General features: G+C 42.7%; 1 protein-coding gene across 1 annotated transcript in view; it reads left to right on the top strand.

The window, feature by feature from the left end:
• Positions 1–12,566, top strand: part of LOC306792207 (stromelysin-3-like) — a 72,261-nt gene that overhangs the window by 27,623 nt on the left and 32,072 nt on the right. The window contains exons 3-4 of the mRNA XM_079289254.1: positions 4,643–4,786; positions 9,918–10,051. Of these exons, the coding sequence (XP_079145380.1) occupies positions 4,643–4,786; positions 9,918–10,051 (278 nt within the window). The remainder of the gene's footprint in view (positions 1–4,642; positions 4,787–9,917; positions 10,052–12,566) is intronic.

Genomic DNA, 12,566 nt, shown 5'->3' with positions numbered 1-12,566 from the left:
TCCTACATCTCGGCTCCGGTCACACAGAACATTTGTTAATCAGTTTTTACATTTGTTAAATCAGTTTAGTTAGTACACATTTGCTTATAAAATGATTATTGATCTCATCCTTCATCATTATTGTGCTTTGTGTCTTTTCTTCTCAACCATCATTATTTCCCCATCCCTTGAAGCCAACACCCTGCTTACTTCCTCTTTCTCCGTACTTTCTACACTCAGACTGCACTATACTCAGATACACTTATTATTATCAGGTTTACTTTTGTTAAATCACTCTATGTATTAAACATTTGTTATGTAACGATCATACACTTTATCTTTCGATTACACTTTAACTATTGATTTCTGAGTATATGCTTTATGCTTTTTATATCCTGACCTTCCCCTGATCGTGTATGCATGTTTTGGAGGCAGCTCTGTGGGCTCAACTCTTCTTGACACCTTTAACTAGTATTAGCACTTCTTTGTTACACTAGCTACAGAAGGTATACTGAATGTACACATGCAACTTTTGCTTTGTAATGATTGTAACAGTGACTAAAGATCTTTACAAGAACAGTGCTGCGCCTTCATTTCATTGTCTTGTGTCTTGATTGTCATGCGATCTGCTGGTTCACATTTACACTGTGGTCTGTAGCTTTAGCTTCTATCTTTGTAACCTGTTTCTCTGCTGATTGTTGGAATGCTGTTAAGCATTCCAACTATTGTTCTTCGAATCTTTATTCAACTTCTTCTATTTATTCCGTCCCACCTCTTCTTCTCCTTCATATTTTAAGCTACAGAAACTGTTAAATGATTAAAATGTTCAGCTCTTTCACCAGAGGGGTGCTATGACTTTTCATATTTCTAACCTTTAAACTTTTTGAATTATTAAGCTTTTTATTTTCAATGGGATCTCTATGGAGAATATTTTCAAATGGCTTCAGGCGTTCAGGTGTTCGCGATTGAGCCAATTAGTGATGTTGATAAACATACAGACTCACAGACACACACGCACATACACTCCTCTCCCTCTATCTCTCTGTGTCTCTCTCTCATACGGTCATTCAGGTCTTAGGGAACTTTAGAGGTCTTTCCCCCCTCCTCCACCCCCCCCCCCCACACACACACATGCCATTTCAAAATAAAAGCCCCACAGAATGAATCCTAACTGAAATGCTTGTGATGAGCCTGTCATTTAATAACCGGTTATTCGTAACCGGTTATAACCCCCATTACTATTGCAACAACACATCATCAGTAGGGTAAAACTAACCTGTCTCATGACGGTCTAATCCCAGCTCACATCCAGCTCACACCCCATTTCAAAATAAAAGCCCCAGAGAGTGAATTCTAACTGAACTGCTTGTGATGAAGCCTGTCATTTAACAACCTCTGTTTATGTGTGTCAAACATTATGATTATGTCTCCTCTCCCCCTCCTTCCCCCACCCAGCCCCACCCTTTCAAAATAAAAGCCCCATGGATTAACTGTATGTAAACATTAAGCTCAAAATTAGGCTTTTTTGTTGAAATAATGAATGCTCTTACTAATACTGCGACTAATATTTCTAGTATTACTACTACTACTACTGCTGCTACTACTTCTACTACAACTTTTGCTGTTGCTACTATTACCAGTGCTATTACTGCTACCATCAATATTATTACTACCACTACTGCTATTACTACCACTACTACTATTACTTATACTACAACTGCTACTACTGCTATTCATGCTACTACCAGTACTAATACTACTACAGCTATTAGTACGACGGCTACTAGTACTACTACAACTGCTACTTCAAATACTGCCATTACTTTTACTACTACTACTGCTACTACTGTTATATTAAATACCACGACCACTATTACTACTACTACTGATACGCAGCTACGACTTCTTCTAAATACTAATACTTCTACTACTAATGATACTTCTACTACAACTACGACTTCTACTATTACAAATATCACTACTGCTACTACTACTACTTATTATAATGCTACTAATACTTCTACTCCTAATAATACTTCTACTTCAACTTCTACTACTATTACTACAAATATCACTACTTCTGAAATTTGTTTAAGCTACACATATTGTTCAAATATCAAAATGTTCAGCTCTTTCAGCAGACGGGTGCTTTGACTTTTCATATTTGTAATCTTTAAACTTTTTGAATTAAGCTTTTTGCAATTTTCTTTTGAATGGGATCTCTATGGAGAAAATCTTCAAATCCTGTTATACTTCAACTTTCAAAGCCTTCTTCTTCCTCATACTTTCAGCTACAGACACCATAGTTAGACATTTCAACTAGAAGGTTTTTCAGCAGTGCAGTTTAAATGCTTTCGGGCTTCAACATTTTTCAGACAGTCTCCCATTTCTTAATTTTCAGCAATTATTTCACAATTAATTTCAGCTTTCAGCATTCCAACGCATTTTCAGCAGGAAATGCATTTTCTAGTTCCACTATTTCTTCCGTCCCCCCTGTTTTTCGTCGCAACGCTTCTTCTTCATTTTTTAAGCTACAGAAACCGTTCAACTATCAAAATGTTCAGCTCCTTCAGCTCATCTCTGCTATGACTTTTTCTATTTCTAACCTTTAAACTATTTGAATTATTAAGCTTTTAGCAACTTTTTTTTGAATGGGTTTCTATGGAGAAGATTTTCAAATCCTCTTAAACTTCTTCAACTTTCAAATCCTTCAACTTCCTCATACTTTCAGCTAAAGACACCATTTCAACTTTCAAATGTTGAGAAAACCCTGAACTATTGCCGCATAATTCAGTTTTCCGATATCTTTTAAACTTTTTGAACTGCAGCAATAGTGTGCCGCTAGAGTGAAGAGTAGCTTGAGATTCTTGTGAAAAAAACATTTGTGTTTTGCCACTGTTTCCACAATCTTCACTCTTCATGCATAATCTCTGGATGTAAAAGTAGCTAATATTGTCCTTCTCGTACAAAAATTACTGTGGAATCCCACAGATTTCCACATTTGACACAGAAGCCGTTATTGAGAGGAAACCCAACTTTCTGCTCCATAGAGACCAATGTTAAATTTAGCTCCAAAAACATCTTCCACAGAACACGGTACCCCATTTCTAGATCGCCAGTTAAGCCACATTTTTTACACTACAGACACAATTTTTACAGGATCTGTTCTTCAACTCGTCCTTCCTCTCATTTATTAATATCTGAGCAATAGGAGCTACGGTTATGGGAGTTTTGAGGAATCTCAAGCTGCTCTTCACTCTAGCGGTGACATCACACACTCTAAGCTGCGCAATACACACCCATTATAAAGTCAGAAAAGGGCTGAAAAATCATAAAAGTTAAATTGCTGCAGTTCAAAAAGTTTAAAAGATATCAAAAAGCTGAATCATGTTGGCAATAGTTGAGGGTTTTCTCAACATTTGAAAGTTGAAATGGTGTCTGTAGCTGAAAGTATGAAGAAGGAAGGATTTGAAAGTTGAAGAAGTTTAAGAGGATTTGTAAATATTCTCCATAGAGATCCCATTAAAAAAAAAGTTGCTAAAAGCTTAATAATTCAAAAGGTTTAAAGGTTAGAAATAGAAAAAGTCATAGCAGAGATGAGCTGAAGGAGCTGAACATTTTGATAGTTGAACGGTTTCTGTAGCTTAAAAAATGAAGAAGAAGAAGCGTTGCGACGAAACGGGGGACGGAAGAAATAGTGGAATAAAGAAACAGGATAACAATAGTTGGAATGCTTTACAGCATTCCAACAATTAGTTAAAATTTGTGACACAAGCTTTTTCCTTACACAGCAGCACACACAGCTTACTACTTGGTGTGCGGTGAGTCCTTTAACGTTGTCAGTGGTGCTTGCCGGAGGTAAAGAGGCTCATATTGCATCATCTCTTTCATGTCTGAGCTTGTCCACAAAGCTGAACATCAAGAAAGCGATTCTCTATCTATAGATTTACACAGAGGGGAATGTATGCATACATACTTTGTTGATTTTTTACATTTTCTTGAAGTCAGTGTACCTTTTCGTGTGAGATGAAAGTATCATTTTACTAAGTTTTCCTGAATTGATATTTCATTCTTAAAATGTTCCATCATGTACAGATTGAATATACTGGCTCCCTGTTGCCCAATTTTGGATACATCATTTACATAATAAAGTAATACCTTGTTGGCCTAAATGATAACCACTGATTGATAATTCTTCCTCTGCATTATCAACCGAAAAATAACACATCCTATTTATTGGTTTGACTTCTGCCAAAAATGGTAAACCATGCAAAGAAAACCCCATATTTTCTATACTTTGTTTGTATGGAAATATCAATAAGCAAAATGCTTGGGAATAAACAATATATAAATAATGGATGGAGTTGTGCAGGTGATGAAAACCAAGTACCGGTAATAATGTCAAAAACTAAACTTTTAGTTTCTTTACTGTATTCATCTTTAGTATACAATGAAAGGAATTGTTTTTTTATTTCGTCATTTATTTGACATTGATACTGATAAACATTGTTGAAGCTGAAGCTAATTTGCAGCTCTGCATAATGTGATCATATTTACATAAATCTACTGTTGCAGAATGAGTTACAGCCTTTAGTTTTTTTTCAAGTCAGCTGTATAAGCTTATAGGATGCAAATATTGATAGGATGTGTGTGCGTCCAACAGGATTGTACGTTTCCCCTGGCAGATGAGTGAGGGTAAAGTGCGGCACGTCCTCCAGGAGGCATTTGGAGTGTGGAGTGCAGTGACTCCTTTGATCTTCAGAGAAGTGACCACTGAGAAAGCTGACATCATTATTGACTTCAACAGGTAAGAAAGGTGCACCAGCAGGCAACACAGCTAACAGTGAGGTTGTTAATAGGAACCATACATTCTATTTCAGAGAATAAAATTTTTTTAAGACTATTTTATTTTGGGGCATTTTCGCCTTCATTTGAGGACAGTGTGGAAATGGGGGGGGGGGGGGGGGCGGTGTATGACAAGCAAAAAAGGTCCCACGGCTGTAATCAAACCTAGGATGTTACGGTTATATGGCATGTGCTATAACCACTCGGCTGCCAGACACTCCCAGAGAATAAACCTCTAATGATCTAATTCAGGGATTCCCAAAGTGTGGTGCGCGCACCCCTGGGGGTGCGCGAGCTGCCTCTAGGGGGTGCGCGAGAGGAAAAGTGTAATGGCGTCTGATGGTGTAATAATATTAAATATTTAAAAAAAATAATTTAAAAAGTGGGGTTTTTCACAAAATAAAAACATGAATTATAAAAATCCCCTTTGTAAGATTTAAAATCGAACGGGAGTCAGAGGAAGATGAGACGGAGGAGACGGACGGAGGTGGTGCGCGAACCCGGTCGGGATGTAGAAGGGGGTGCGCGGCCTAAAAGGTTTGGGAACCGCTGATCTAAAGAGCCAATTTAAGAGTAAAACAGTTCTTCATTTGAAGTGAAAAATATAACCCATTTATTAAGTGGCATACTCCTACTTACAGGAAACCGTACGAGATCAGCTCCCAAGTGATCACGTGATTACTCATGTGAATGCTCAGAGCAGAAATAGTCAAAACCTGCCCCATTGTCTATTCTTTAATAAATGCCTTACATCACCTCAAACCAAATAATAATCTCTTTAATATCTCCAGAAGCAATTAACTCATAAAATCAACAAACAATCTCTACATAGCAGAGGAACTAAGGCTAAAAGTTGAGATCCCTCTACCAGAGTGTTACGCCCGGTCTCGGGGAACCTGGACGCAGCATAGTATAAGGTCTCCCCCCTCTCTCCCACTCCCAAGAATGACCAGTTATGCTGTAATACAGTCCATCATATTTATTATTCTTTACATCATTGGTAGTAATATACGTCAGGTTGAGCCTGGCCCAAAACAATCTTTATTAATCCACCACCTAACCTACTCACAAACTGAACAAAAGAAAAGACAGGCAGCTTACCTAGCTCCCCATCCAAAACAGGAGAAAACAGAAGGAAACAAAAGAGCGGCTCACCCCTACCACTACATGGACTCTATAGTATGTGCTTTTAGTATGTGCGGTCGCCCCGATCTGTTTCGCTACCGATCCCTGTTGCGATGCAGCACGGTCCGGTTGGGAGCCGGGGAGAAGAGAGAGAGACCACGGCCCGCCTCCACAGGTGCCTTCTTATGTCCCGCGTCATGAATCCGCAGTCCAATCACCTCTCATCTACCGGATATACAGAAAACAGTCACAATACATAGCACCACCCTCAGGCAGGGAGTCACACAGCATATATGATCCTATATCATGACTCACAGTCATAACACCGAGGTAGAACTAAGCACAACCATGTTTTTCAATAACTTGAATATGTCTAGTTTTTGAAATTGTCACAGTTCAGCTCCACACCCTCCTCACTCTACCTGTCAGCCACTCCCTCCTCATCAGTCTAACTCCCTTCACCTGTTCACTCACCTGCCTCTGATCACTAATCAAGCCACTATGTAGAATCCCACCTCTCAGACACACATTGCCAGATTGTTCCTTGCTTTTCAATGCCAGACTTTCCAGTGCTCTATCACGGACCGATTTCCTGTTATCGACCCTGCCTGCCCCTGATCTACCCGTCTCGCCTGACTCTCAGTGAACCCACAGTCCGTTACAGTACAATCTGGCCAGTCATGGACCCAGCGCACACCTCTTCACCACAGAACTGTTTCGAGAGGATCGAGGGGATCCTCCAGCAGCATGAGGCGCTGATGACCAACACCGCCGCTGAGACACGTCAGTCAGCAGCAGTCCACGAGCAGGCATTGGCTGCGTTAGCCGCTCAGGTCCAACAGCTAACAGCAGTGCTTACCCAGCATGCAGTCTCAGCTCCTCCTCCCATCCCTCTGATGCCTGCTCCAGCACATGAGCCCCATGTGGGAACCCCAGAGCGCTACACTGGATAACCTGAGGGCTGCAACTCATTCCTCACAAACGGCTCCATCCTGTTTTCCCTGCAGCCCTACACGTTTGCTTCGGAGGAGGCTTAGTTAGCCTTTACCATCAACCACCTGACAGGCAGGGCACCGCTGAGTGGGAGAGGCGAACGCCAGCCTGCTCTTCGTTCCTGACTTTTTCTGCTGAGCTACGCAAGGTGTGCGGGGCGGTCTCCAAGGGTCCTGATTCTACCGGGGGACTTATGGATATGTGTCAGGGAGACCGGACAGTTGCTGATTATGCCATTGAGTTTTGCATGAGAGCACGCCTTAGTGACTGGAACTCTGCCGCTCAGTGTGACGCTTTTCTGGCTGGACTAGCAGAATATATTAAAGATAAACTGGTCTCTCTTGATTTGCCGAACCACAAGACACTCCCCCAACCAAAGACCCCTGTGCCACGTTCAGCTCCTGCTCACTAATGGATCCCACACCCTCACTTTCATTAACTGTGGCGCAGATGACATCATCATTGATGAGGACCTAGCTCTTAAGCTGGGTATCGGCCAGGTACCCCTGCCATGCCCCTGTTCCAGCGCCCTGGATGGTCACCTACTGGGGACAGTGACTCACCAGACCATGCCAGTCCGTATGCTCCTGTCTGGTAACTACAATGAGACCATCCGGTTTCTTATCCTGCGGACACCCCTAGTGCTGGGCGGTATACCGGTTTTAATTTCCCGTATGATATGAATTTCTCACACACTGTCATAGCTGAAAACAACTGCTGTAACTCTTCAACAGGCAGCTAAATATATTGTTCGCCGCTATGAGCGCTACAGTCGGAGCTACTTGTCTTAAGTGTATTGAGAGGGACCTCTAGTCATGGTTATAACTTTATAACACAACAATTAATAACCCACAAGTAATGCTCTTTAACAGGGCAAAACACTACGACACAACAGTTTGTGACAAATAAACAATTTGTAACACTAATAATTGTACATTTATAAAATCCTATCCCAGCAGGCTGCCAATGACCAGAAGCTCCACCCCTGCGCCTTCTTTTCTAGGCGGCTCTCACCAGCTGAAAGAAACTATGAGATTGGTAACCGAGAGCTGCTAGCTGTTAAGCTGGCCCTTATAGAGTGGCACTACTGGCTTGAGGGGACTAGTCTGCCTCTTTTAGTATGGACTGATCACAAGAACCTTGAGTACATCCACTCCGTCAAAAGACTGAACTCTCGGCAAGCCAGATGGTCCCTGTTTTTTATCCGATTCAACTTTTCCCTCTGTTACCGGCCCGGTACCCGTAACGTCAAGCCTGATGCCCTGTCCCACCAGTTTGTGGAGAAGGGGGATTCCACCCCTGGCAATGACAATATCCTTTCTGCCCCCATCTTGGTTGCTTCGAGGGAGTCAAGGCCACCCTGGAGGACCAGCCCGGTTCTAGCTCCTGACCGCCTGTTTGTCCCTCAGACCCTGATGTCCGATGTCCTCCAGTGGGCCCACAGCTCCAGACTCACTTGCCACCCCGGGAGCCAGCGTACCAGGGAGGTCCTGCAGCAGAGGTTCTGGTGGGCTACTCTGGAGAAAGACACCCGGGAGTTCGTCAACGCCTGTCCTGTCTGCAACCAGCACAAGCCATTCCAGCTGGTTTCCTGCAACCTCTGCCCCATCGGCCCTGGCCCCACATCTCCTTGGACTTTGTTAGCAGTCGACCACTGTCCAACAAACACACCACCATCCTGACAGTGGATGGTTCAGCAAGATGGCCCACTTTGTGCCCTTGCCCAAGCTCCCCTATGTCAAAGAGACTGCTGAGTTGGTCCTGCTGCATGTCTTCCAGCTCCATGGTCTCCCCACTGACGTGGTCTCTGACCAGGGCCCTCAGTTTACGTAAGTGTTCTGGAGGGAGTTCTGCACACTCATTGGGGCCACAGCCAGCCTGTCATCTGGATTCTATTCACAATCTAACGTCCAAAAACCAGGAGATGGAGACGGTGCTTGGTCTCCAAGCATCCATCGTCCTGGTCCCAGCAGCTCCTGTGGGTGGAGTATGCCCACAACACCCTCACCAGCTCTGCCACTGGAATGTTCCCGTTCCAGTGTGCCTACGGTTTCCAACCTCCACTGTTTTCTGCCCTGGAGGAGGTTTCCTGCCCATCTGCCCAGGCTTTCGTTCGCCGCTGCCGTAAGTGTGTGTTACACTGGCAAGCGCACGCACGCCACTCTGCAACACTCCCAAATGGAAGTTACAGCCAATAACGCTGTTCCCACCAACAGCGTCGGAGAAGGAACATGCATTTATCGGATGAGCAGCATAGCTGAGTATGTGGGTTGCGCCCATGAACAATTTGCCAAATCTTCTCTGTCAATGCCAACAGAGCGGTTTATCAGGGACTACCTCCAGAATTTGGGAGTGGAGAGAATGGAATGACCTGCCAGCATTCCTGACCTCAACCCCATTGAACACTTGTGCGATCAGCTTGGACGTACTGTTTGTGCCAGAGTGACCAACACAACCACGTTGGCTGACTTGCGACAAATGCTTTTTGAAGAATGGGATGCCATCCCACAGCAGCGTGTGAGCAGGCTGGTGAACAGCATGAGGAGGAGGAGCCAGGCTGTTGTGGCTGTGTATGGTTCTTCCACGCGCTACTGAGGCTCCTGACTGTTTGTTAAATGAATAAATTGTTAAATTGCCAATATGTCTTGTTTTTTCAAACTTCAATCCACCAAACAAGAGTCAATGGCAGAATAAGCTGTGTTGGCATTGGCAGAGAAGATTTGGCAAATTTTTCATGGGCGCAACCCACATACTCAGCTCTGCTGCTCATCCTACAAATGCATGTTCCTTACAAATGTGGTGGCATTGAAAAGGGAAATAAACAGGCTTTCCAACGGTATACGATTTATTGCCAAGAAGCATTGTTACAACAAAGAAATATTCTACCAAACACTGATGTCCTTACTCTTTGTGCTATGTTTATGCTATATTACATATTAAATTGCTTGTGTACAATAAAAGAAGTGCTTGTGTAGGTACTGGCATGGCGACAGCTTACCGTTTGATGGTCCTGGAGGAATCCTCGCCCATGCCTTTTTCCCCAGGATAAACCAAGAGGGCGAAGTACACTTTGACTATGATGAGAATTGGACAGTGGGCAACATTGTGGGTGAGTGCATTTGAAATAACTTGAGGTAAATGGAGATCTTGTTTTATGTTCTGCCTGTTCACGTGTTCCTACACCTCAGACACCCTTTCCGGAACCTCCATCTCCACCTACAGTGAAATACTTGCTGCTGTTTTCATTGACTTGTCAAACGCTTTCAGTTGATCACTCTTTACTTATTCAGACCCTATTTCATTTTGGATTTAATTTAATTGCTTGTAGATGGTTTCAGAATTACCTTTCAGAAGGATCTTAATGTGCCAGAGACAGAACTATTTTTTACCAGTAATAAGAGGTGTTCCACAAAGGTTGGTTCTGGCCATGTCCTGTTTAAAATTAATGTTAATAATATTGACTCTTGTTTAACTGACAGTAATGTCCATGTTTAAGTTTTTTTTCTAGAGCAAGAGATATTGCTTTTAACAGTCTACACCTATTCACACTGAATGGTAGCAATATTGACAGAGTCACAGAGCATACATATCTAGGTATTTGGCTTGATGAATCCTTTACACTTAAACATTGTATTGAAAATCTCATCAACAAACTCTGGCAACACTTGGATTTTTACGCAGAAACAGATTCAGCTTCCTTTTTTAATTGTAGGAAAAGCATAGCTGAGGATCTCTTTCTGCCAGTCCTAGATTTTGGTGATATAATCTGCCGACGTGCTGCAGCTTCCACCCTTAAACCCTTATGCTGCGTTCACACCGGTCGCGTTGATTTTTTGACGCACTGCAAAAAAGCGTCCAACGCACTGCACAATCGCGTCCAACGCGCCGCCGGTCGTGTTCACACCAGACGCCGCAAAATCTCGTAGCGCCGGAGAGGGGGCGTGGTTTATCGTCCTGGAAGCCTCAATCTGGCCGCCATTGTTTTCCGCCGTCAACCGGAGGAATAAGGACAATTTCTGCTCTGTACGTGTTGTGGAAGTCCCTCAAACGTCGGAATGCCAAACGCCGTCGTCTCTGGGCCCATAACAGCATCCGTAGGCGCACACAGCTCGGTGAATTTCACAGACTTCTCCAGGAACTACGTCTGGATGACTGCCGCTTCCAGCGCTACATGAGGCTAACCATTAGCCAGTTTGATTACCTGTTGGCTCGGGTCGGTCCCAGGATTTGTCGACTGGACACCTACTACAGTCTGTCCGTCTGTCTCCGGTGAGTGGCAGTTCCATAAAATGAATTAATGAAAGAATGAAATAAGTTCAGGCTTTGTCGGTCCACAACAGGGCAAGGAAGCCACTTTAACATAGTTTTTCTGAATGGAGTTTGGATCCATGATGGATCCGAAGTCCGACAATACTCAAAATAACGTAATCTTACGAAAATCACCAGCATTTAAGATGTTTATTATTCATGACAGCAGCTGTGCAGTCATATCAATAAAAAACGACTTCTATTAGCAGCTACAGTATCTTCAATAACTCTGTTAAATTGAATGTTCTTCTGTGCTGCAGATATCTTGCTACTGGTGACTCCTTTAGGACCATCGCAAACAGCTTCCGTGTCGGGGTCTCCACTGTCTCCGGTATTGTCCCAGATGTTGCCACAGCTATTTGGGACTGCCTTGTGGAGGAGTTCATGGCTGTGCCCACCACAGAGGAGTGGAGATCAATTGCTGTGCAGTTTGAGGAGCGGTGGAATTTTCCTCTCTGCTGTGGAGCACTGGATGGAAAGCATGTTGTCCTCAAAGCCCCTGCTAATTCCAGATCTTCCCATGGCAAGACACCGTGTAATGCCCAAGCACATCCAAAACAGCTCTTTTAAGAGCCACCCACACATTACTACTGAGCAAACTTCCTGCAATGTTACTTAATATATGTTGTAGCAGTGTGTCCTTCACTATATATATATATATATATATATATATATATATATATATATATATATATATATATATATATATATATATAGTTGTATCCTTAAGTTTTCTTGTAAAACTACAATAAAGAACATGGACAAAGTAACATGAAATGAAGTGCATTGATTTATTGAAAATGTATAGAAAAACATATACAAAAAACAAACTAATTGTTACAAAATACAAACCAATTGTTTTTTTTTAATTCCTGGTTCGTTCCCTGGAAAGATTGTCCCCCAGATGTCTAATCCAAATGTTCCAAATTCAGCACCACAGTGCTGGCATCATAAATTAATTTGTGAAATTGCAATTTTATTCCTTTTGCTGGCGTGGCAATCTTTCCAGGGAAGGAACCAGGCTCCTCATGAAGAGTTCATCCTCAGATTGTGGAGCTGGTGGAGCTGGTGGAGCTGGTGGAGCAGGGGTGTCTCTCTCCAATGCCTGCAGAAGGCGCTTCTCTATCTCCTGCTGCTTCTCGATCCCTGTTGGCCTTTTTGGGGCCCTTCTTTTTCCTGTATGACATGGAAACAACATATTTCGTGAAACTATTGCATCCCATCACTACAATAGCTTGTAAAGTAAATATTTGTAATTGTGAAAAACATACCATGAATGCATAAATTGTATTCATACAAAAAAATGCAATCCAACT

Source organism: Melanostigma gelatinosum (genome assembly GCF_949748355.1).
Source record: "Melanostigma gelatinosum genome assembly, chromosome: 18".
In the NCBI taxonomy this organism is placed as follows: Eukaryota; Metazoa; Chordata; class Actinopteri; order Perciformes; family Zoarcidae; genus Melanostigma; species Melanostigma gelatinosum.
The sequence above is the reverse complement of the archived record's forward strand: the minus strand, read 5'-3'. Positions and strand labels throughout refer to the sequence as shown.